General features: G+C 53.9%; 1 protein-coding gene across 1 annotated transcript in view; it reads right to left on the bottom strand.

The window, feature by feature from the left end:
* CPXM2 (carboxypeptidase X, M14 family member 2) overlaps nt 1–24,973 on the bottom strand; it is a 115,792-nt gene that overhangs the window by 22,333 nt on the left and 68,486 nt on the right. Inside the window, exons 5-7 of the mRNA XM_062214035.1 lie at nt 17,630–17,714; nt 16,608–16,758; nt 8,505–8,593 (exon numbers count right to left, since the gene is read on the bottom strand). Of these exons, the coding sequence (XP_062070019.1) occupies nt 8,505–8,593; nt 16,608–16,758; nt 17,630–17,714 (325 nt within the window). The remainder of the gene's footprint in view (nt 1–8,504; nt 8,594–16,607; nt 16,759–17,629; nt 17,715–24,973) is intronic.

Genomic DNA, 24,973 nt, shown 5'->3' with positions numbered 1-24,973 from the left:
AGCCACAGCTGTTGTGGGCATCTGAGCAGTGAACTAGAAGAGAGATCTCGTTTTGTCTCTCTCTAAAATATAATAAAAATAAATAAGCCCGAGAGAGCGTGCCTGTCCTTCCGCCACGTGCAGACACAACGAGACGGTGGCATCTGTGAACCACAGAGCGAGGCCTCACCGGACACTGAATCTGCCAGGACCTTGGCCTTGCACTCCCTGGCCTCGGAACCTTGAACAACACACTGCTGTCGTCCCCAAGCCTCTCGGTCTCTGGTATTTTTGTTACGTCAGCCTGAGCAGTCTAAGACGCTGTCTTCCCTGACTGTGGGCATTACCTCCTTCAGCTGGGGTTGTCACCTTTCCACTGGGACTTCCTGTTTTCTTACTGTCCCCTCACTAGCCCGCAGATCCTCAAGGGGACAAGGCTCTTACTCCATCCCTGCCCAGATAAATATTCCGTGGCGAATGTCAAGGTTTCGTCACAACGTGAGGGTCACCTGCACGGCCAGGCAGAGGAAACAGGCCCCGCCCGCCTCTGCGAGCTTCCAGTAGGGCACAGAGACTCGCCGTGGGCCCTGCTCCCGGTGCTGGGTGAGCAGAGTGCGGGGAGGTGTGGTTTTAAACCGCGGGGGAGCAGGCACCAGTGAGGAAGTGAAGTCAATGCATGCCACTCTCTGAATTCTGCTCTGAGTTCGCCAGTCGGACTGACAGCTGTGGGCTGTGAGAACAAGCCAAGAGCCAATGGGGGCACGGGGCTCGCTGGTCACAGGCCGATGAGCTGTCCCCGGAGGCAGAGGACCAGAGATGCCTGCCCTCTGATTGGTGAATTTATTTTAAAGGCAGAGTGACAGAGAGAGGGAGAGAGAGAGATCTTCTATCTGCTGGCTCACTCCCTAGATGGCTGAAGCCAGGAGCCTGGAATTCCACCCAGGTCTTCCAAATACTTGGGCCGTCTTCCACTGCTTTCCAGGTGCACTAGCAGGGAGCCGGACTGGAAGCAGAGCAGCTGGGACTTGAACCGGCACTCTGAAATGGGACTCTGGCATCAGAGAGTAGCTTAACCTGCTGCACAATGCCAGCCCTGGGTTAGCTCAGATTTGCTGGGTTAACTGTGTTCAGCGATTCCCAAGGGAAAGATCTGATTCGAAGGGCATCTGTCTTTCCACCCACACTCACTGATGCACCTGTTGGTCCCGAGGCACCAGCTGAGGCGCCCTGCTCCTGGCAGAGCCTGGGGAGTTGACGGGACAATTTCATGACTACAGTAAAGACATTCAGGTGCAGTAGGGCGAGAGGAAGGCCATCCCAGCAGGTGAGGGGCAGGCAGGTGCCCCTTGAAGATGAGCTGATGGGTGGAGACGGAGCAAAGAGACCCGACTGTGCTCGAATGATCTTCCAGAAAATTCTTGATCCGCCAAATCATCCATCAAACGTCCTTGCACATTGTGAACAGACAAATCTGTTGGTTAAGGTCCATGAGACCGTGCAGCACAGATGATGTGGCAGGGTTTGGGTGCCACGTGCTTTGTGGGCCTTTCACACCCTGGCACTCGGTCACCACTGGGAGGGGTGGGGGGCTAAGGGGCATCTCTGAAGCAGTGCAGAGATGCGCTAGCTGTGGCTGGCTTCTCTGACACAGCTTCCAGGACTGGCAGGTTCAGCCTGGGCGGGAGTCCAGGGGCAGTGGTCCTGGGGGAGCGTGTGGCCACGTCATGAGAACTCACCTTGTGTCACCCACTCGAGTGAGAGGAAATGGACTACACAGGCCCTGTTTGCAAGACAGAGAAGCCCACCAGAAACAGAGAAATGACACACGGGGGAGACGTATCTTCTACGTCCACCACCACGAGGGACAAACATAACGGGGTGGCTGGACCCACACATGAGCAGCAGCACAAGTTAATAAAAAATATGGTAAGGATGGGGCTGACGCTATGGTGTAGCGGGTTAATGCCTTGGCCTGAAGCGCCAGCATCCCATATGGGCACTGGTTTGAGACCCGGCTGCTCCATTTCCGATCCAGCTCTCTGCTATGGCCTGGGAAAGCAGTAGAAGATGGCCCAAGTGCTTGAGCCCCTGCACCCACTTGGGAGATCCAGAAAAAGCTCCAGGCTCCTGGGTTCAGATCAGTGCAGCTCCGGCCATTGCAGGCAATTGGGGAGTGAACCAGTGGATGGAAGACCTCTCTCTCTCTCTCTCTCTCTGCCTCTCCTCTCTGTGTAACTGTTTCAAAAGACTTTCAAATAAATAAATAAATATTAAAAAAAAAAAGGTACAGTAAGGAAGCCACCCACGAGGTTATCCAGAGTACAAGAGGTAAGTACCGTTTCTCTGTTGAATCTCACCATGAGCGCAGTAGGTAAGGCAGAAGGGATTCTGCCCATTCCACAGACATGGAGACTGAGGCTCAGGGGGCACATGAGTGTCACCCAGCTGGCACAGGTGGAGCCAGGACTTGGGACCCTCAAAGCTGTTGCCACAGCCCTGTCTGTGATGGTGTAGTGGAGTTACGAGGGCCAGCAGGTGTCATCTGACCCTGCTGAGAGATGACCATAGCACGCTGTCCTCTTGAGGCTCCATGGACTCCTCCTAGCTGGGTCACAGTCACTCCTCTTAGGTCCCTCCTCCTAGCCGGGTCACAGTCACTCCTCCCGGGTCCCTCCTCCTAGCCGGGTCACAGTCACTCCTCCCGGGTCCCTCCTCCTAGCCGGGTCACAGTCACTCCTCCCGGGTCCCTCCTCCTAGCTGGGTCACAGTCACTCCTCTTAGCTGGGTCACAGTCACTCCTCCCGGTCCCTCCTCTTAGCTGGGTCACAGTCACTCCTCCCGGGTCCCTCCTCCTAGCCGGGTCACAGTCACTCCTCCCGGGTCCCTCCTCCTAGCTGGGTCACAGTCACTCCTCCCGGTCCCTCCTCCTAGCTGGGTCAGAGGTCATTCTCAGGCCCCGCATGGACCTCAGTAAGTCCTGAGAGGCGGTGACCACTGTCTGGAGGCAGAGCAACGACCGCTTCTGCAGACAGGAGCCAGGTGGTTCATCACTAACTGGGGAAGGGATGCGAGCACTCGGCCAAGGCCTGGCGTCCTCCCACGCTAACCTTCTCTTGCAAGTATCGCAGGTGCAATGCACTGCCAGTGCTGGAGGCCATGCCCGTGGCACTGGACGAAGACCAGGGTGCTCTCCTCTCGGGATGCACACTTAGCCACGGGAGACACTTGGACCACAAGTCGTCATGATCAGGTCTACCCAGCACACTTTCCCTCCAACAGCACAGTGACTGTTAAAACATCAACCGCGTGTCACTGTGTCACTGCAGCACAAGCATTGTTTTTCCAGGTGAGACACGATTTGAAGGCCCTTCATTTGTTTTTAAAGATTTATTTATTTATTTGAAAGGTAGAGTTACAGAGAGAGAGAGAGAGAGAAAGAGAGATAAAGAGAGAGAAAGAGGTCTTCCATCCTCTGGTTCACTTCCCCAAATGGCCGCAGCAGTCAGAGCTGCACCTATCCAAAGGCAGGAGCGAGGAGCGTCTTCCAGGTCTCCCATGCCACTGCAGGGGCCCAAGGACCTGGGCCATCCTCCACTGCTTTCCCAGGCCACAGCAGAGAGCTGGATCAAAAGTGGAGCAGCCGGGATGCAAATTGGCGCCCATATGGGATGCCGGCACTGCAGGCAGCGGCTTTACCTGCTACACCACAGCGCCGGCCCCTGAAGGCTTCTTTACGAATGTTCTCTACATTTTGTTTTCTGCACAGGGGCCCTCTGGAAGGCCAGGCTGCATTTCTCCATGGCCACCAGCTCCCTGACGGCCGCTGTGAACGTCACTGGGAATGAGGTCCCCATTCAAACGCAGCTCCTTCTCCCAGGAGACAACCGCTAGAACAGCGAACTGCTTTCCTCTGGGGTTGGGTCTTGATGGCTCCGGAGAAGCCATGGACAGAACTTCCATCAGGCCTCCAGCGTGGATTCTAATAGGCGGATGAAAATGGGTTCTCCTAGGGCCAAATCATTGGAGCTATGACAACGCTCTGTGGCTCCAAAACTCAATGCTATCCTTATGGTGTGATCTAATGGAGGGGAGAGTGCTTCAAGGGGAAAAAAACTGTTTAAAAGAGCTCGGTAGGGAGGCAGTGAAGCACAACAGGCTGAGCGACGCGGGCTTCGAGGGCACCGGGCTGCAAGGCGCTCGGCCCCCTCAGGTCCTGTTCCTGCCGCCCTGAGATGGGGATCACCCTGCCACGCTGCTCTCTGCTGGGTGCTGGGCTCCCTGCTTCCCACCTGCACTAAGGAGACGGAATAGAGTCTCTTTTCTAGTAATCGGTATTAGAAGGGAGTTATCCATAGACTGCTGAAACCACATGCATGGTGACACCTGCTGTGGCACGTTTCCTGCTTTGTCGGATTCATTAAGAGTTGGGAGGGAGCCAAGGAGGGCAGAGCAGGACAACCGCTGAGTTCCTGGGGTGCATCCACTCGCCGGAACATCCCACAGTACCACACTCATGGCCACACGGACAGCAGGGAAAACCGCCAATGATCCAACAATGTAGAAACGCGGGGCAAAGACAGAGCTCCCTCCTGATCAACAAATAAGTCATCCCGATCAGAGACCAGCAAAGCCTCCAGGGACACAGGCTGACGTGGTCTCCCAAATTCCTGTGTGGGGACCCCAGACCCAGCACATCACTCTCCGGAGGTGGGGCTTTTTAGGGGGCGATGAAGGCTGGGAAGAGCCCTCGTGGAAGGTTCGTGCCCTGCTCAAAGGGCGAGGGAACCGGCGGGGCCTCTCTGCTCCCTCCCCCCGGGAGGACGCAGCACCCTTAGCACGCCACTGTCCACTTCGCTTCTGGAAACACAGCACTGCTCACAAGGACGAGACCGACTGACCTCACATGGGACAAGGCTCGGACCAGCCGCCTCTCCCAAGGTGCTGGGGGCACGCCTGTCCTCTCTGCTGGGGTACCCTCCCTCCATCCCTGCCACCAGAGCCCCCCCACCCCCACCCCAGCCAGGGCCACCCAGACCGGCGGCCTCTCCTCCTCACCCCCATGGCCACACACAAACTGCTCAGTGCCAGTACTGAGAGAAAGTGTCAGGGTCTCTGCCCTCATTACGCCAAGTGAGGAGGGCAGCCAAGGGCAGGTAAACAGACCGCCCAGCGACTCCAAACCGGGCACAGGCTAAGGAGGCTTCGCCGCTCCCCGCACAGCACCCCGGCCCTGCCACACGCTCTCAGCGTGGGCACAACTTCTCCATCCTCTCCTTCTCCCTTCCCCACCCCCACCACCTGCATTTCCCCTCCGCCTAGCGTGTCAGGGCTGTGAAGACGTTCACCAAACACGACCACCGCACGTGTTCTCAGTACTGTCCCCGTGCAGCCCAAGGGGCTTCCCCGCGGTCTCTCCTGGCTCCCTGCTGCCCTCTCTCCTTTCTGGTGTGTCCCGAATGCCTCTTCAGTAGCAGGAGAAGCTAACCATGTTTCCCCGGGTAGACAGATTGGTACAATAACCTAGCAGACCCCGTGTGGGGGAAATGGCCGAAACATGCTGTCCTCTGCCCCTCCCCGGAAGCCAGCAACCCCAGTGGCAAATCACCTCCGGCTGGAACACTCGGCAGGACAGACGGACAGAGGCTGCCCTGGGCTGTGAGACCTCTCAGGGGTCACCCAGGGTCACCTGAGGGGGGCAGCACAGACAGCTCTGTGTCTGCCGCGTGACCTGAGGGCACGTTGTGCTAGCTCTCGGCCTCCTAATGGGAGAAGAACGCCAAGACTTCCACGTGGGACAATTATTCAAAGCTACAGCTCTCCAGACCCTCTCTGCTCATATTCAGCACGCTTCCGTGTATTGCTCTTGACATTAATTGCACCAACTGAGTTGATATCTGTCTCATTTCTGGGCGCGAGAAGATATTCTGAGAACGCACAGTGAGCAAAGCTAAGGTAACACAGCAGTGCCCAGACAGTGGCGTGGTGAGCGCAGGCATATAAATACCCGTGAATGTGGAGCAGCAGGCATGAGTCACAGGCCTCGCATCTGAACACATTATCTGCATCTCTGAAGAGCAAGACAACAAGCTTGCTTTAGCACATCCCACCTCCAAGGCTGTGCTGACAGGTGCCTGGAAGCCGCACGTGAGTGTCTCAAGTGAACTAACACCGAGACCAACGGAGCCCGTTCGTCCGGCGGGGCCGGGCGCAGCCTCACTGCTCCACCTCAGCAGCATCTCCACCACTGGCCCGGCACCTGCCAGCCTCCCCTCGAGCCGCTCTATAGTCTGCTGGCCCTCGGAGAGTCCCGGTTCTGCACGAGGGTTGGTGGGGATGTTCCCGCTTGTTCTGTCTACTCAGACAGCTTCTTGGCTCTCCACGGATCTCGCATTCGCCTGCACCTCCTCGTGCTTTCTAGCACGCGCTGGGGGTGCAAATGGAACAGGAGTTTGGAGGCAATGCGCTTGGCGGGGGGCCGCATTTCAGATTGCCCTAAAACCCTGCAGTCCTTTCTCCCTCAGCCCCCACCACACGGGTGCTGCCAGGTGCTCAGAGCTCCTGCTCTCCGAGGTTAACACGGGGCAGTTCTTCCGGCTGTCTCTTCTTTCCAATGGACTGAGAGCCACACGACACGAAGAACGACTAATTGTTATTATTAACCAGAAGTTCTGAGACCCAGCTGAAGAAACAGGAGGAGAGCTTTTCAAAAATATGCCCCTTCCCCCACCCCCGGCTTTTCCTCTAAGGATTCTGCTTTAACTGGTCTGAGCTGGGTTCAGGCACAAACACAGTTATGAATTCCCCAGTGATGCTAATGTGCAGCCCAAACTGAGACTCCGAGGATCTGAGTCATACAAATTAATTAGCATTCAAATAATTATACAAATATGCATATGAATAAGCTGCATAATGACACACAGCGCCTGGGGGACACAGTTCCCATCTGCACTGTCGGATGAGGACCGGCCCTGCCGTCCTAGGGTGGTTGAGCTAACGCAACACAGGAACATGGGCAACTGCTGAGCACAGCGCCCGGTCCCAGTGCACGCTTTCTGCTAGGACCATCCGTGTCGCCCTCAACCCTTCTCCAACTTAGCCTATGACTGACACCTGGGTTACAGCAGCGCCACGGCTCAGACACACGGCGATTCTTAAGAACTTGTCTGCCGTCTCCATCCAGATTCTGTCTCACTTCTTTGTTTTTTTTTTTTTTAATTAAACTTTTATTTAATGAATATAAATTTCCAAAGTACAGCTTATGGGTTACAATGGCTTCCCCCTCCCAAAACTTCCCTCCCACCCACAACCCTCCCCTTTCCTGCTCCCTCTCCCCTTCCAATCACATCATGATTCATTTTCAATTCTCTTTATATACAAAAGATCAGTTTAGTATATATTAGGTAACGATTTCAACAGTTTGCCCCCATATAGCAACACAAAGTAAAAAAAAATACTGTTGGAGTACTAGTTATAGCATTAAATAAGAGTGTACAGCACATTAAAGACAGAGATCCTACATAATATTTTTTAAAAAATTAATTAATTTTCTATGCCATTTCCAATTTAACACCAGGTTTTTTTTTTCATTTCCAATTATCTTTATATACAGAAGATCGATTCAGTATATACTTAGTAAAGATCTCATCAGTTTGTACCCAAGCAGAAACACAAAGTGTAAAAATACTGTTTCAGTACTAGTTATAGCATCACTGCACATTAGACAACACATTAAGGACAGTTCCCACATGGGATGTAAGTACACAGTGACTTCTGTTGCTGACTTAACAATTTGACACTCCTGTTCATGGCGTCAGTAATCTCCCTAGGCTCTAGTCATGAGTTGCCAGGCTATGGAAGCCTTTAGAGTTCGCTGACTTTGATCTTATTCCGATAGGGTCATAGTCAAAGTGGAAGTTCTCTCCTCCTTCAGAGAAAGGTACCTCCTTCTTTGATGGCCCCGTTCTTTCCACTGGGATCTCACTCACAGAGATCTTTCATTTAGGTCTTTTTTTTTTTTCTTTTCCATGGTATCTTGGCTTTCCATGCCTACAATACTCTCATGGGCTCTTCAGCCAGATCCGAATGCCTTAAGGGCTGATTCTGAGGCCAGAGTGTTGTTTAGGGACATCTGCCATTCTATGAGTCTGCTGTGTATCCCGCTTCCCATGTTGGATCCTTCTCTCCTTTTTGATTCTATCAGTTAGTATTAGCAGACACTTGTCTTGTTTGTGTGATCCCTTTGATTCTTAGACCTATCAGAGCCATCGAATGTGAACTGAAATTGATCACTTGGACTAGTGAGATGATAGTGAGGGAACCTTCCGCTGGTTACTGAACCCCAGTGAGGCTCCCTCAACCTCTGAACCACAGATATTCTGTGTGTCTTCATGAAACCAAATGGTCACTCAGATTTCTAGCACATCATCCTAATTTCTTTAAAAAAAAAATCAAAACTCTTAGGGCACGTGACACACTGCTCCTCAGACAGCTTCTAGAATGGATGAGACTAGCGGCCCAGATCTTACCTGACGCATCTCCTTATAGTTGTGGTGCTTAAAATCCAAGTCGTCGGTGGTGGTCATTTCATTCCGCCGGTGGTAATAGTTATTGGGATCTAGGGACAGAAAGATGGGTTTGAATTCACTGCCACACCCCGCCACTGTGGCTTCGTCAGGGCCTGAGCCAGTGGAGCCAGAGTGCCTGGTTCCTGTCTCTGCTGTCCGCCTTGGGCACAGTGCCTGTGGGCAGGACACCTGAGCAGTCCTCGCCCTCGTTTTCCACCCCCCAACAGGGAAGACAGTGCTGCTTCTCTCACTGGTTCCTTGTTGATATTGGATGGCAAACTGTTGGTGCTACATAAATGCATGAGAAGGAAGACTGCATGTAGCAACACGGACTTGTGGGAGTGTGGGGATACAGGGTCTTGGCCAGCACCCATCCCTTGCCATCCTCCCTACAGACGCCTGTGCTTGGGAGGCCCCTCTTCTCACTTCCAGAATCCAAGACTCCAAGGTTCCCCCGTGGCTGCTCCAGGTCGCCCAGAGCACAGCCTCCCTCTGCTACCCCACCTGGTCCTAACTGAAGGGGAGGAGGGAGGAGGGGGGAGAACGCCCCTCCCAGAGGCAAGATGGCAGACACACTGCCCAGCTGCTGCTGTGGCCATCTGACCAGGAGGAGCTGGCCCAGGAAGCCTGCAGTGGCATTGTCGGCTTGGGGCAGAAGGCAGAGCCAAGTCCACCACTATCAAGAGTTCCTGGCTGGCACCGTGGCTCAATAGGCTAATCCTCTGCCTTGCGGCGCCGGCACACCGGGTTCTAGTCCCGGTCAGGGCACCGGATTCTGTCCCGGTTGCCCTTCTTCCAGGCAAGCTCTCTGCTGTGGCCAGGGAGTGCAGTGGAGGATGGCCCAAGTGCTTGGGCCCTGCACCCCATGGGAGACCAGGAGAAGCACCTGGCTCCTGCCATCGGATCAGCGCGGTGCGCCGGCCACGGCAGCCATTGGAGGGTGAACCAACGGCAAAAGGAAGACCTTTCTGTCTGTCTCTCTCTCTCACTGTCCACTCTGTCTGTCAAAAAAATTAAAAAAAAAAAAAAAAGAGTTCCTGAACCAGCCCTGGAGCCCAGCCTTCTTCTTGGGACGTGTGATCACACAAAACAAGGGATCCAGAAGGGGGCGTGAGCTGGGCTTCCCCTGTGGGAGCTGCAGCACCAGTGGCTGTCTCGGGAATGGGTCAGCTGGGGTGCCTCCGGGGACTGGCCGCGGAGACCACACATCTGCTCTCACTCGACTCTCTCCTGCACAAACTGATTTTCCCGCTTTCCTTCCTATAAGCCTGGATTATTCCTGCAATCGAGAAATAAAGCACAGAGAGAGGAGAAGACACGGAGGAGGCAGAGCGAGAAAGAGCAGAGCGGGAAGGAAGCTCGGCGGCCCCAAGCTCCTCTTCTGAGGACAGTGGCAGAGGCCCACTGCGCCCAGCCATCTGCAGCATCTCGACCCGGGCAGCTGGGGCTCCCTCCACTGGGCGGAGCCAGCGGCGCTTAGCTAAGAAAGAATGCCATGGGCAGGGCAGCGACCAGGCAGCTCCTGCTGGCCCCAGTGCTCCAAGGGCCACGGTGGAGGCAGGGCAGTGGCAGGCAGATGGGAGGAGCACCCGCTCCCTGAAGGACCAGCAGTGCGGGTTGTCTGGCCAGCCCAGGTCTGCTGAGGCACAGTCCACATTTGAACAACATTCCAGGGGCTCCAGCCGACTCCAGTTTGAGCAGCACTATCGGAAGGATGGTGAACCCGACAGCTACGTCCGGGCTCAGCTGACCCAGCCATGTGCCTGCGTCCCCCCACACCCCAGGCACACCGGCCACGGCCCGCTGACCAGGGCTCCCTTAATGACGGGATATCCTTGAGCATCGTGGCCACCGGCAGCAAATCACAAAAGGTCAGGCTGCTCAGTAGTCACCAAAGGTTTTCCAGTAATGCTGTTAGCCATGGGCGGGGAACAGCACGGGGGCAGACTGGCCTCTTGTCCAAACGAGAGCCAGAAGCACCGAGGCCCTGCCAAGCACCCATGGTCACTTCCCCGGGACCTTCCTTGTGAGTGCGGCTGACCACGCTGCCTTCCTTTGATCTCCAAGCCTGCAGGCTTCAAAGCGAAGGTCAAGTGCAGCTGTCACATTGGTGGCCACTCACTTGCCCGCTGCTCCTCTCCGAGAGCTGCCCGTGGCCCCCAGCCACGCGGGGCCTCTCCCCAAGGGACCTCCTGAAAGCCCCTTTTGTTTCTGATCACAGCCCTGGGAGGTTCTGAAAAGGCCCAGAGAAACCTCAACGCTGAGCACACAAACGGGCTTTGTGTCCGGCCCTTGTTTTTTCCTTCCTGAAGACCAGTTTGCCAAAGCATACGGGTGAAAGTTCCAGAACCGGCTCCAAGCCACGGGCTTTGTAAATTGTTTGACAATGTTCAGTCTCGCCCATTTTGAACGAATACTCCCTTACTTTCCCTTCATTCTGTGCGCTCTGTTTTACAGAGACCCTCCTAGGAGCCCATCACTCAGGCACAGAGGCGAGTGAGCACCGAGCCCAGCGCCCACAGACAGGGCCAGTCACTCACGGGAGCCGCTGGCCTCGTCTTCTTTGAATGGATGGAATTCTTCTCCCCTGGGAGCAATCAGCTCCAGGTGTGGCATGGACTTGCCCTGCCCAGCACGCGCAGGTGTGAGCCTGCGACTCAGTCTACGCATCACAACGCACTTGCTCTGGCCCTGCTCGCTGGCTCAGAAGACCTCCAGACCCAGCCTGGCCCCATCAGCTCTTTTCCCCCAGAGCTGTAGATTCACCTCCTGCTGCAGTCACTGGGATGGGAGGGTGTGAATTTGGGGTGTCAGAGGCAAGAGAGGGGACCCTGACCCCAGCAGGAAGGCCCAGAGCTGTCACCCCACTCTCGCCTCAAGCCAAGATCAGTAGCCTGGATTTCCATTTTTGTGACCCAACGTGATCTTTCTTGTTCCATTGGCTGATCTGAGTAGGACCTGCGACATCTACAGCATAGATGCTAGTGATTCAGCCTGGGAGGCCTCACCCTTGCAGTGGGAGCTGTGGCAAACCCAAGTCCCCCGGCTTTGGTGCGCCTGGCTCTGCGGATCCCAGATGCCGAAAACCAGCCAACGCCTCCGGACGGCCTCAGTGATGAGCCCACAAGCTCCTTATGTGGGTGCTCAGTGGCCTTGCCCGACTTGCGCCCCTTATTAAACCCCTCCAACATTCTCCTCCATCCCAACTGGTCCACTGATCGTGCCCTGCCAGGGGTCGGATTGTGCACCCACACATGCTCCTCCCCTCAAAAAAGATATGTTGGCGTTCTAACTCCACCACCTCAATACCCTGGCCTTACTCGGAGGTAGGGTTTTTTGTGTGTTTTTCTTGTTTGTTTGTTTTGTTTTTGTTTTTTTCAAACTGGGGTGATCAAGTTACAACAAAGGCACTAGGGTGGGACCTCACTCAGGAAATCTGGATACAGAGACCCAGGGAGAGGCCCTGTGAAGAGGAAGGCAGAGAGCTCGGTGACCCCCTCCAGCCAAGGAGAGTCCAAGACACCACACAGGGGAAGCTGGGAGCGGGGCTGGCACCAGGGGCGCCCTCCCAGCCTCGGGCGGCACCACCCCGCTGACACCGTGATTGATAAGCGTCTTTTATCCTGAGCTGCCCAGGGTGGGGTTCTCTGCCACTGCAGCCCTGGGAAGCTGCTACAAAGCTGCACAGTGTTGCCTCCCCTCTGGGGCACCTGCTACGCGTGCCCCGTCCACTCACCAGCACCTGCGCAGCCTCAGGGACCTGAGATCCCAGCCACTCTGTAGACAGCAGCTGCTGGTCACTGTCCCCTCAGTACTTCTTGGCTCCTCACACATGGACATGCACACACAAATCCTTAAGTCACCCAGGCTGCCCTCCATCTCCTTTCAAGAAGAATCTATTTCCAAGTACAAGGGCACAGCACGAAGCTCATGGAATTAAAAGTCCATTTATTCTCGTGCAAAATATTTTGAAATCCAAGCATACAAGGGTATTTTTAAAGTTCATGGTGAATGCATATTATAAAAAAAAAAAAAATGCATGGGGGCCAGCGCTGTGCCTTAGCGAGTAAAGCCTCTGCCTGCAGCGCCAGCATCCCATATGGGCGCCAGTTCGAGTCCCAGCTGCTCCACTTCCGATCCAGCTCCCTGCTATGGCCTGGGAAAGCAGTAGAAGATGCGCAGCTCCAGCCGTTGCAGCCATATGGGGAGTGAACCAGCAGATGGAAAACCTCTCTCTCTCTCTCTCTCTCTGCCTCTGCTTCTTTGTAACTCGCCTTTCAAATACATAAATAAATCTTTTTTAAAAAAAAACTATGCATGGATTTCAAATTTTTGTGCAAAATTAACTTCAATACTCCATGAACTTCCAGAAGTACCCTGTGACCCAGACGTAAGTGCCCTGGGGCCCTCCAGAGACGAGCAGCTCATTCCCCACAAAGCAGCCGTCCCTGCTATTTCCAGACCCAACTGCTGGAAGTGCTTCCCGTGTCAAGTTGAAGTGTACCTGCCTATCTTTGTTTAATCTCCTGCAACTGTGATGACAAAGGCTTCTCCCCTCGGAGCATGAAGATCCCACAGCTTCCAAACAGAGTTGCCATCTCTGTTCCTGGCCAAACCCCATTCCTCCCACTGTCCTCACATTGATTTCCACGGCTCTCACAGCCCTGGCCCTCCTCTGTACACACTCACAGCTTGTTGGGGCACCCTCAACCCACGGCCCTTAGAAATAAGTGCAGCGTCTCTGACGTGTGGCCTAAGCATAGGCTGGTTTGCCCGGGACCGTCTTGGCTTCAAAGCTAAAGCTGTCGTATCCTGGGAAAGCTCCCTCGTCCCAGGCAGATTCGCCTGCTGGTCACCCTGCTGGTCACCCTGTCCAGCCAGCCCAACCGACAACAGGAGGCACTGCTCCCTCTGGGTGGCAATCGAATTACGTGGCTTGAAATCACCCCAACTGCTCAAGAAGCACAGCTTTGACTCACACCAGCGCCGTGCATATGATGTTGTCTGCCTTTTAAAAAAAAATCCTTAATTGGCCAGCCTGTTGTTCTGCTACCTTAATTATCACAGAAAACGAGGGCAACCTCATGACCTCATCTTTAAGGAGACATGGCCCACATCTGGCCAAAGGCCAGTGGTTTAGGAAGATGTAGCTTATAAATAAACATTTATTTATTTATAAATAAATTGAAACTCAGAGTTACACAGAGAGAGAAGGAGAGGCAGAGAAAGAGGTCTTCCATCCGCTGGTTCACTCCCCCATCGGCCCCTCTGGGATCCCCAGGCCTCCTGCATGAGCTTCCATACCAACCGGCCTTAGCGGAGGCTGTTCTAGAACCCAGAGGAACTGGCAGGATGGCCTACAGTTACAAAGAGCAGACGTAGACGAAGAGTGGGAAGCAGGGGCAGGAGGAAGGCAGCCGCCCCAGAGCTCCTGGGGACCCGGGATCCTCCACAGGCGCTGTTGTGGCGGCGCGAGCGACAGCAGGGGCTGTGTTAGGAGAGGACGACCGACCCCAGACGCCGAAGGGCTGCGTCACAGTCCTCCAGGGAAGGCGCGAGCTCCCTGTCACAGCAGAGACAGCAGAGCATGGAGCATTTCCTCAAGTCGCCCGAGGCCGCCATGGAGGGGCTGACGCAGAACCAGAACCCCCCACGGACCTAAGCCAAAGCTCAAACCCTGTCTGCCCCCAGGCTTCCCCTCAGAGACAGCAATGACCTGTTCTCTGAGGCCACGACAGTAAGTCACAGTAAGGCATGGCGATTTACTTTCCAGCTCAAACCCTCTGGAAAGATTATTCACAACGTCTTAAAAAGCACCAGCCCCCTCCTCTGCCCCCAACAGAGTTCGCAGGGAGACGGGAGCTGGGGAGGCACAGGACAGAGAGCTGCAGAACAAAGCTGAGTGAATTCCTCACGAGTGTCCCGGGGAGCACGGACCCCAGGCAGCTGTCCTGAGACCCCAGGTCGCCACGGGTGAGGGCAGCTGAGTGGGCGGGGCCATCTCTGCCTTGGGCCTTCTGAGGTTTGATGAAGGAACCTCACCTGCTCAGGGGCCGGAGCCTCGGGGCACCCGGGGCCTCAGATGCCAGCAGCACCAGCACCAGGCAGCACGTGGGAGTGGCCAGCTCCCCTCTGGGCGCACTAAGGAACTCCCAGAATAACTAGCGGGTGGAAACGGAACCGCGCTGAGTCCACAGCTGAAATCCCCCCGGGCCTCACCCGCGGCTCTGTCTCCGGAGTCTCCATCGCCCTCCGGACCTCTCTCCAGATGCACACCAAGAACATCCCAGGGAGCTGCTCCTTCCCTGAGACTCTCCCGGCTGCTGCAGCCCTTCAGGCACAGCAGGGGAACCACGACCCTGCTCTTCAGAGCGAGCAGAGCGAGGCAGGCCGAGCAAGGCCGGGCAAAGAGGGCAGAGCCCGCGGCTGCCTCCCTGGAGACACCTGCCACCCCGAGTCTGCACACATAGAGCCTGGGAGAGCCCCACAGGTTCAGCGCAGCCGCAGGCCTGGCCTGAGGCTGCAGTCCCCACGCTTGGCCGCCACAGAGGAGGCCCAGATCCCCGGGCGGCAGCGCTTTCAACGATCTCTTGGCGCCAGCCCTGACCACACGCCCGTCCTTCGCACCTGCAAGCCCACTACCAGCATCTAACCTCAGAAACAGCTGTGGACGTGCACACTCAGTGTGAAGACTGGCCACGTGGGGCTGTTTCTAGAACCAGCACACTGGAAACAGCGGCCCTCCCAACTCCTCCAGACAGATTCCAAACACACGGTGGCACCCGTGGACCAGAGGGTCTCTTGCAGCTTTAATGACATGCAGGACGTTCTGCAGTATCCTAAGATCAGACGCAGACCATGAAAGTGCGTCTGGTGTGCGGGTAACTGGGTAGGCAGGCAGACCTTTCTCACCGACGCAGGATCTGTGTTCTGCATACCCGTGGCTGGCAGCGCAAGGCCATGCATGTCACGGGGTCTGAGGGGACGTGACAGTGAAATCTGCTTGGAGAACGCAGCAAATGTAAGTTCATGGTGGGGGCATCCAAGTTGGTGGTGCCCTGCCCCAGGCGGTGCTGGGAGGGACTGGAAGATCCCAGGTAGCCAGGCTACATCTCACACGAGGCAGGAGCACCAAGGCCTCTCTGGCCAAGACGCCACTCCTTGTGCCCTACAGCCTGGCTGTCGGAGAGCAGGGATGTGCAGGGTCCTGTGGCCCTGTTGGGGGCCTCCCAGCAGATTCTCAGGCTGAATGCCATCCCTGGAGATGTCTGGCCAGCAGGGGACCAGAGGGCACAGACTCATAACCTCCAGAGGGCTGGACAGAGCTAGCCTGGAGCCAGGCCAGGCTGGTCCATTCAGAGCAGACACTGGCCTGGACCCCAGTGGGCTGTGGGGATCCATGCCCCTTTCTTCCTGCCTCCTTGTGGCTACACCCAGACACCATCACGCAAAACAGGGCAAGGGGCATACCACCATCTACGCTGAGACAGAGGCCACCGACTACAGCTATTCAGAGAGAAAGAGACTATGTAAATAGCCAAGTTTAAAACGAACTCTTCCCACCACCTACCCCACCTCCACTACCCAGAATAGTAGGCTCTGTCAAAGACAATTAAATGTGTTTCCAAAAGCCTTTAAATAATTTTCCTTGCTCACTTCTGAGTGGCACTGTTGAGTGAATTTTCAACCTTGAAATAGGCATATCTTAGAATCACAATAAGCCAACCTACACTTGGAAGGGACTTCGCCACCCCAAATGTTCCCAGTGCTTCTGAGTAGATGAGGAGAAATTTCTGTTCCTTTTCCTTTTGGCTCATCTTGGTTTTCAAAATATTCTTCAGTAGTCATATCTGTGTGTAGCTAAGTGAACGGATGGATGAACAGATAGACAGACAGCGAGACAGGAAGGCAAGCAGGCAGGCAGGTAGGCAGACAGACTGACAGACAGACTGCCCAATGGATTTTTACAGAGAACAATTGCTTGTTCACTCTGACTCACCTTGGCTAGGCTACTGTTTCCCGTCGGCACCCTTGCCCGCGCAGGGTGCATGGGGGTGAACTCACCTGGCAATGGGCAGCCAAGGATCTCCATCCTCATACAGACGCTCCCGTTGTCAAACCAGGACTGTGGGTTCACACGGATGTAGCGGGCCACCATGGGCACGGGCAGCATGTTGAGAACTGGGATCTCCTTCTCACTGTTTCCTTCAAATATCTACTTGTGCTCAAAGGGGAAAAAAGGAAACTTGTAGAGCTCGAGTGTCAAGGGATGAGCGTCGGTAATTCACCCGTTCACCAGGCCTCACCAAGGACCGGGCAGTGTGTGCTGGGCCAGAGGGAAAGGATAGGTGCTGGGCCTGGGTCCTGTCCCCAGGGAGCCCCGGTCTCTGCAGGAGAGGCCATCAGGGTCTCGGCCAAGGGAGGGCCATGGAGCTGGGGGGCTTCAGAAGGAGAGGACCCCGGGCACAGCCTGGAGAGGAGGGGCCGTTCAACCCAGCGTGGAAGGGAAACTGCTCAGATCTGCTGGGACAGAGATGTTAGAGAGGAGGGACAGCGACGGGCGGAGACAGGTGGAGATGAAGAGCGGCGGGCTCACTCTTCCCGAACGTGGTGAGAGGAGAAAGAGGCTTGGAAAAGGAGCTGCGGTCAGACCGGGCAAGGCGCTGGGTGCCACGCTAGGAACACACGCTCGAGGATCTGAGGAAGAGCCACACGGTCAGAACCGACAATGCTGCAACTACTCACGGAGCTAAAAGTCAGAAAACCTAGAATGGAGTAGCCGCGAGGGCCCCAGCATGTCCTCCGGGCCACACGTCCTCCCAGGGCTAACCTGGGCTCCATGCGAGAGGGTGCATCCCAGCAGCTCTCTGACGGAGCAAAGGCTGTGTTTGACATCGGCCCAGATCTAGGCCACCTGCCGCCGAGCTTCAGGGCACACAAAGGGGGTCACTGTCCACCAGCCTCTCACGGTTGGCTGGAGTGGTTGCAGAGCTGGCCACTCTCCCAAGCACTGGGCAAACATCGCCTCTGTTGGCACATCCCAGCCAGACGGGCCCCAGGACATGGTCAGGGGGAGAGGGGCTCACCATGTCTCCAGATCCATTCTTGACAGTGACCCAGGTGTGGCTGTCATTGCTCACCATGACCTTGTAGGAGGTCACCCAGTCACTCCTGCAAGAAAATAAAACACCATGGGACCATGCAAGTTGAAAGAGCTGTGGAGGCGAGAAGAGCAGGTGCCAGAGGTAGACGGTGTTGGGTCGAACCCGGGCTCCGTGACACTTCCCAGCTGCGGGACCCTGGCCAGACAAATGACTCATCCACGCCATAGTTTATTCATCCATAAAATGAGACATCATAAAAGTGCCAGCCTTAAAGGATTAATGTGCACATTTAATGGTTTGATGCCCTTTAAACCTTCCAGAGAATTCCTAGTCCCTTGGAAGCGCTGAATGTTGATCATACTCATAAAGACAGACAAACGTAAATACATCTGTCGGTACTGGACAGTTCCTCACACACGATAGAGGCTTAAGGGAGTCCCTTGTGTGACAGCAATCCCAGCAAAGCCTACAAAATGGTCTTGAAATTGCACTTGGGAAACAGATTTGGGGATATGAACAACTGGATCCCACTGGCCACCAAAGTAGCAGCTGGAATCTACAGAAGACGTTGGCTTGCTCACTGGCTGTCACAGCCACGCAGGCAACTCCCACACCTGCCAGAACCCGCTGATGGCTGCACCTGCAGCCGGATCCCTGTCACCACCACGTCCCACGGGGGCAGCCGCCCTGTGGTGACGCCACCTCGGAGGCTGGGCTGATGGGTTTGGCCAACGAAAGCAGCCTTCACACGGAAAATCCCTCCCCACACCGCCTTAGTTATTTATAATATAAATTATGAACAACATAAAAAAGTCTTCCTGCACAGCCCCTTTTTAGTTTTTAAGACGCTGGCTCTAGGCCCCAGCGAGCTAAGTCTTTCAGGAAATTCTGCCAAGCGAGGAATCTGGAGTCCTTTTCCTCCTGTGAGAGCTGTCTGGTCCCGGGATCCAGACCCATCCCCGAAAGAGTCTGGGTTTCCATTCTGAGTCAAGATCATCGAGTAAAGTTTATTTAGAGAGAGCAGCTGCTTCTCTTCATTTGGGTTCATCCACTGACTTGTCACACAATTATTCTTAGGTGCTTTTACATATGCGTGGAAGCCGACCCTCATCTCACGCTTTCTCCTCTCTCTGTGTCTCCCAACCCCACCCCCACCCGCCCAGCGCTGGGTGCCCGCCAGAAGCCAGCATCAAACACCACCTTCCCTTCTGAGCATCACCACCGAGCCCACCGCACACCGAGCCACAGCAGCCTGCCTCTGGGAAGTTTCTCAGCCGCGGCACATGTCCTTTGCATTGGAAAATTATCCTCACCCAAAATAGCAACCTGCTCCCCACAGCCGAATTCCTCCCGGCGACTAACCCAGCCCCCACTGCCCCTGCTGTTCCGTGGATAATGGTTTTCTGGTGAGCTGACCACAGCAGGGACGGAGGCTGTGCCCACCTGGGGAGGAGGCTGTGCCCACCTGGGGAGGAGGCTGTGCCCACCCGGGGGGGGGAGGCTGTGCCCACCCAGGGGGGAGGCTGTGCCCACCCGGGAGGAGGCTGTGCCCACCCGGGGAGAGCTCCAAGGTTGAGGAAGCCCCTCCATTGCCAGAAGCACGGAGAGAAACGTGAAACGTGAAAATGAGCTCCTCAAAGAAAAAGAGACAAAGGGGGGAAAACCATAAAAATCAAAGCCAAGCAACAATTCCCCGGCCTTGAAAAACTGCACACAAACAGCGCCCTCTCCGTGTTTGCCTGGCAGCGCCTGCTGGACCTGGCCTGGACCCCTGCTCTGGACCTCTGCTCCACCTACCTGTGCCACCCCTAAAATCTCAGAGCCCGCTCCACTTAACCCACCCCAAACCAACAGCCTCGCTCCTCCCATGTGTACCCCAACATGGCAGCCTCAGACACGGGGGACAGGGTGAACCCCCAGAGTCTCCCTTGGCACCAAACCTGTGCTTCCTCCCCTATATGTCGTCCATCATTAAGTTCTGCCAGCTTTACCCCTACCGCTTTCTACTTCTATCTTTCTACCAGTTTCTCCAGTTCTAGCCCCATGACCGCGAAGCCAGCCCATCTTCTCTGTCCAGGACTCCTCTGGTCTCTGGCGAAGGGTCGCCTGGCTCCCCGTCTCTCCTGTGGCCAAGACCTACTTTTCGAATGAAATGCTGTCCTATCACCCTCCTTGGGGTATTAAGCATCTTAGATTGAGTGCACTCTTATCATAGGGTCTGTACCAAAGCCTCATGGAGTTCTAGGAGGCCCTTGGCTTTCTGTGTCCTTTCTTCCCCGTCGGACACTGACTGTCCCCTGCCGCCTCGGGGCCTCTCACACGCCACTCCAGCTGTCTGCATTCTGTCTCTGCCCTCCCCTAATTCCAAATTAGGCAAACTTTGTCAAAACCCCATCGTCACCCCTCCAACGCAGCCAGTTCCTTTTCTTGGGCATTCCTTTCTTTGATAGCATAATTCATTTTGTAACTTTAAACTCCTTACTGGAACTACCTGAGAGTGTCTCTGTCCCCCACTGGAGTAGACGCATCTCATAGTGGAGCAGGGATGGACCAGAGGACAGGAAGGAAGCTGACGCCCCGGGGAGACCAGGTGAGGGCTGTGGCGCAGGGCCCAGGCAGTGGGCTGTGCAGGCCATTTGCTTAATATAGACCAGTTAACCAGTGTTGCTTTATGGTTTTCAGTACTTGTGCTGTTTTCTTTTTTTATTTTTATTAAAGAATTATTTCATTTATTTGAAAGACAGAGCCACAGAGAGAGAGAGATCTTCCATTCTGCTGGTTCACTCCCCAAATGACTGCAACGGCCAGAGCTGAGATGATCTGAAGCCAGGAGCTTCCTCCAGGTCTCCCACATGGGTACAGGGGCCCAAGCACTTGGGCCATCTTCTACAGCTTTCCCAGGCCATAGCAGAGAGCTGGATGGGAAGAGGAGCAGCCAGGACTCGAACCAGTGCCCACATGGGATGCTGATGCTGAAGGCTGAAGCTTCAAACAGCTGCGCCACTGTGCCGGCCCCATGCTGTTTTCAATAAATGTGCCTGCTCCAAGATAATAAAGATATCCTCTTGTCTTCTCCAGAGAGCTGTATTGCTTTCCCTTTGCACAGGTAGATCTGCACTCCGTCTGGAGTTGATTATTGATGGCGTGTGGTAGGGGTCGAGACACATAGCTCTCTGTGGAGGCTTCTAATGGGACCAGAACCATTTATTTGCTTATTTTCTGGCTGCACCTCAGTGGCACGTTCGCCTAAATCACGTGGCTGTAGACACGTACAGGTGTTTAGTCTGCTCCTTCTCTACTTCCTATCCTATCCTATCCTGAACTCGCCTGGTCCATGTCTGCTCACGTACGTTTCCCCACTTTAAAGTTCCCGCGACTACTCTCACTCTGAATTCTCACATTCATCCTAGAATCTGCCTACATCTTCCAGAAAGAAAAACAGTCTTATGGTTTTTTTGTTTTTTTTTTTTTTTGACAGGCAGAGTGGACAGTGAGAGAGAGACAGAGAGAAAGGTCTTCCTTTTTGCCGTTGGTTCACCCTCCAATGGCCGCCGCGGTTGGCGCGCTGCGGCCGGCGCACCGCGCTGTTCCGATGGCAGGAGCCAGGTGCTTCTCCTGGTCTCCCATGGGGTGCAGGGCCCAAACACTTGGGCCATCCTCCACTGCACTCCCTGGTCACAGCAGAGAGCTGGCCTGGAAGAGGGGCAACCGGGACAGGATCGGTGCCCCGACCGGGACTAGAACCCGGTGTGCCGGCACCGCAAGGCGGAGGATTAGCCTGTTGAGCCACGGCGCCAGCCAGTCTTATGTATTTTAACTGGAATGGCAACAAATACACAGATTGGTCTGGGGAACCGACGTCTTTACAATATTAAAACTCCTAAGCCATCGTCATGGCATATCCTGCGGCTTATTTACAATATTAAAACTCCTAAGCCATCGTCATGGCATATCCTGCGGCTTATTTAGGTCTACTTCTGTTGATCTTTTGCTATAGGTAATCCTAGATTGTTGACATTTTTGATGATTTTATATAAAATATCACTTTGATTTTTTTTTCTATTTGTTGCTGGTAGGTAGATATGGAAGTACGTGGTGTGTTGACTTAGTATCAGGCTGTCTTTTAAAGAATTAGTTAATTAATTAATTCTGATTAATTACATGATCTGAGAATAGCGCCGGCCCCTCTCTGCAACTATTTCAAATAAATAAAATAAATCTTTAAAAAAAATTTCTCACCACCAAGCAAGACAGTGCCTGCAGAATTTTTCTTTCTTGTATGTTTTTCTTTTAATCAAGGATGAGTTCATTCCTTTTCACATGACAAGAGAGTCTGGATGCTTGTTGCTGCTGGCACTCACTCGGGTGGGTGGCTGTGCCAAAACTGACCTCAATAGATGCTCATTTCTCAGAGCTGTCATGTCAGCGTCTAAGCCAGGCCGCAGGAGAACTCAGTGTACATTCATTTTGCATATTTCTACCAAAGGTCTAGGAAGAACTTAATTTTTCACACTTGACTCAAAGTTCTAACAAAACATCAAGACGCAGTCATTTTCATGCTTCTTGTCTTAGGTTGTAAGACAGCTGCTTCGGCTCCCTACCGCGGCCATGTTCAGAACACCCTGAAGGAAGTCCTTCGGGTCCTATAAAATCGCTTCCTAAGAAGAATGTGCATCGTCTGTTGTTTGGACTGCCTCCGTTTGCTTTTTCCCAACATAATAAAAACCTCTAGTTCTTGAAATGAGTCAGGGAGCACAGGTTCTGACGTGCCCAAAGGAGCCCCAACCAGATACTACAGGATGTGTCCTGGCACACCTCCCCCACCCCTGCATGAACGGAAGAGACCTACACCTCTGCTTCCTTTAGGAGCCGCTGGCTACACTCCACCCCAGGTTTTTTGCAGATGTCTTTCTTCAGATTAAAGAAGTTCTTTAAACTGGGAGAAGGAGAGAGATCCGTCCATCCACTGGTTCAACCCCAAATGCCTACAACAGCCCAAGACTGGGCCAAGCTGAAGCCAGGAGCTTATAACTTAATCCAGGACTCCTACATCCACTCCCACTTGGGTGGCAGGAACCCAAGTACTGGAGCGAGCACTGGGCCTCCCGTGATGTGCACTAGCAGGAAGTTGGAATCAGAAATGGAGTAGCTGGGACTCAAGTCAGGTACCCCACTCTGTGATGCTGGCAGCCCAAGCAGCAACTTAACCACCGCGCCGAGTACCCACATCCTGGATAATTCCGTTTAGGAAAGGATGAGATGATGTTGAAAATGAAGACCACACTGGCAGACCATCCACATCAATCTGCAAGGAAAAACTTAGTCCCACCCAGGCCTGAATCGAACGGAGTGGACAATAAACAGCAGGAACAGCAGCCGACACCATGGGCATCTCGGCGGGTTCAGCTCGCACAGTTCTGATGTATTCAAGTGGAGCAAACTTTCTGCTTGGTGGCTCCCAAAACTGTTGCTCTCAGATCAGCTGCACACAAGAGCAGGGGCCTCGGTGGAAATGCAAGACGTGGGCCTGAGATGCCGACGCGTTCCTTTGAGGAGCTGGATCAGCAGACGGCACATGGCTTTGCAGTGTGATCCTGGAGACAAAGCCCAATCGAGGCCTCCCAGAGGCGGAAGTGGACCATCCAGAGCAAAAGTGGACCAGTCGAGAGCCAAGGTCAACATTCAAAAGGTCAAGAGCAAAGGTCATGACAAGAGCGTCTGGGGTGCTCAAGGCATTTCGCGTGTTGACTTTCTGGAGAGCCAGAGAATGATAATGTCTGCTTATTAAGAAAGTTTGGACAAAGTTAGCGCTCCCAGGAAAACACCCAGGAAAGACCAGAGAGTTCCTCACCACCACCGTGCTCAGCTCTCTCCTCTCACAGGACGAGGGAACCTGCATGAGAGCTCCTGCGGGCTCAGCAGGCATCGCGGCATCACGCAGGTGGCCGCAGCGGCCTGATCTGGCTCCTCTTGGCTTCTTGTTTCTGATCTCAAGAAAACCTTTCAAGGGCAGCCATCCTAGTTCCGTCAAATTCCCAGGGCCTGCGGCTCTGCAGAGGAACTCAGCGACACCATTGCCTACAAGAGTTCTGGACTTGAGAGAGATTATGCTGAGAAACAAACTTTTATTTCGTACTTTTACCTTTTAATTTCATTTTCTGCAAACTTTTTCAAGTCCCTTGTATATTTAAAGGATTAACAGAAAATATTTGTCAACTCGTACTTCAAGGATGAGTGTGACAGCCGGCGCTGTGGCGCACTGGGTCCAGCTGTCACTTGTGACACCAGTATCCCAGCCTGGAGTTCAGGTCCTGTTCAGCTAATGTCCCTGGGGAAGCAGCAGCCGATGGCCAGAGTGCCTGGAACCCTGCCACCCATGCACAAGACCAGGATGGAGCTCCTGGCTCCTGGCTTTGGCCTGGCCCAGATCTGGTTATTGCAGTTATTTGGGGAGTAGCAAATCAATATCTATTTCTTCTCTCTCTCTCTCTCTCTAATAAATAAATAATTTTTTTAAAGAATGTGAAATAAAGGTGTGGGGAAATTAGTTACATGATGGTGCCCAAAGGAAGTAAGGTGGGCAGAATCCAAAGTTGTTTACCACTAAAACTGATTGGCTGCGCAACATCAGGGGAGGTAACAAAACTAGTAACAAGTGTATAGACATAGGGCTAGTCCTATAGAAATCCCCCCGTAAGGTGATTTTTTAAGTGATTGGTTGGTCCTTAGCCCTGCCCCAATGACTCTGCAGTTTTGTGCTATAAAAGGTTCTGTTTCGCACGAAGTAAACGAGTCCTTGCTAGACTTGGCTCCCCGCTGCGTCTGATTGTCTCCGGGATCGGGAGGCTGGGGAACGGGCGAGCGGCGCACTTACCTTTCCTCGGACCCAGTCCATCCTTGTACGGGTGGACTAAGACCCAGCAAAAGGTACTCTTATAAAATAAAAAGGAGGAGCTTCTTACCATCATGCCTTTCCTGTGCCTTTCAGAAAGACTTTGCACCAAAAACAAAAGTGACTCAGAAGGGGGTCAGTGTTCTGAGTTCATTACATCGGGTTATTCACCATTCAAAAGCAAATAATGGGTAAAGAAACTGATTTTTAGGCAAACGAACAAATATTCTGTAGATTGGAAGTATATGGAAGAGGATGTCAAAGCATTTGTGGAAAATGGAATTAAAAGATAAGTTTATATTGTGCAAAATACATTTGAAGTCTAAGCATAGTATTTTCATAACACACATTTCCACACTTTCATGAACTTTCTGAAGATTCCTTCATGTGGAAGGAGGGATTTAAAGGTTAAAAGACTAAACTACAATATCAGA

Source organism: Lepus europaeus, chromosome 17, assembly GCF_033115175.1.
Source record: "Lepus europaeus isolate LE1 chromosome 17, mLepTim1.pri, whole genome shotgun sequence".
NCBI classification, from domain to species: Eukaryota; Metazoa; Chordata; class Mammalia; order Lagomorpha; family Leporidae; genus Lepus; species Lepus europaeus.
This window is presented reverse-complemented; position numbering and strand designations above follow the sequence as displayed.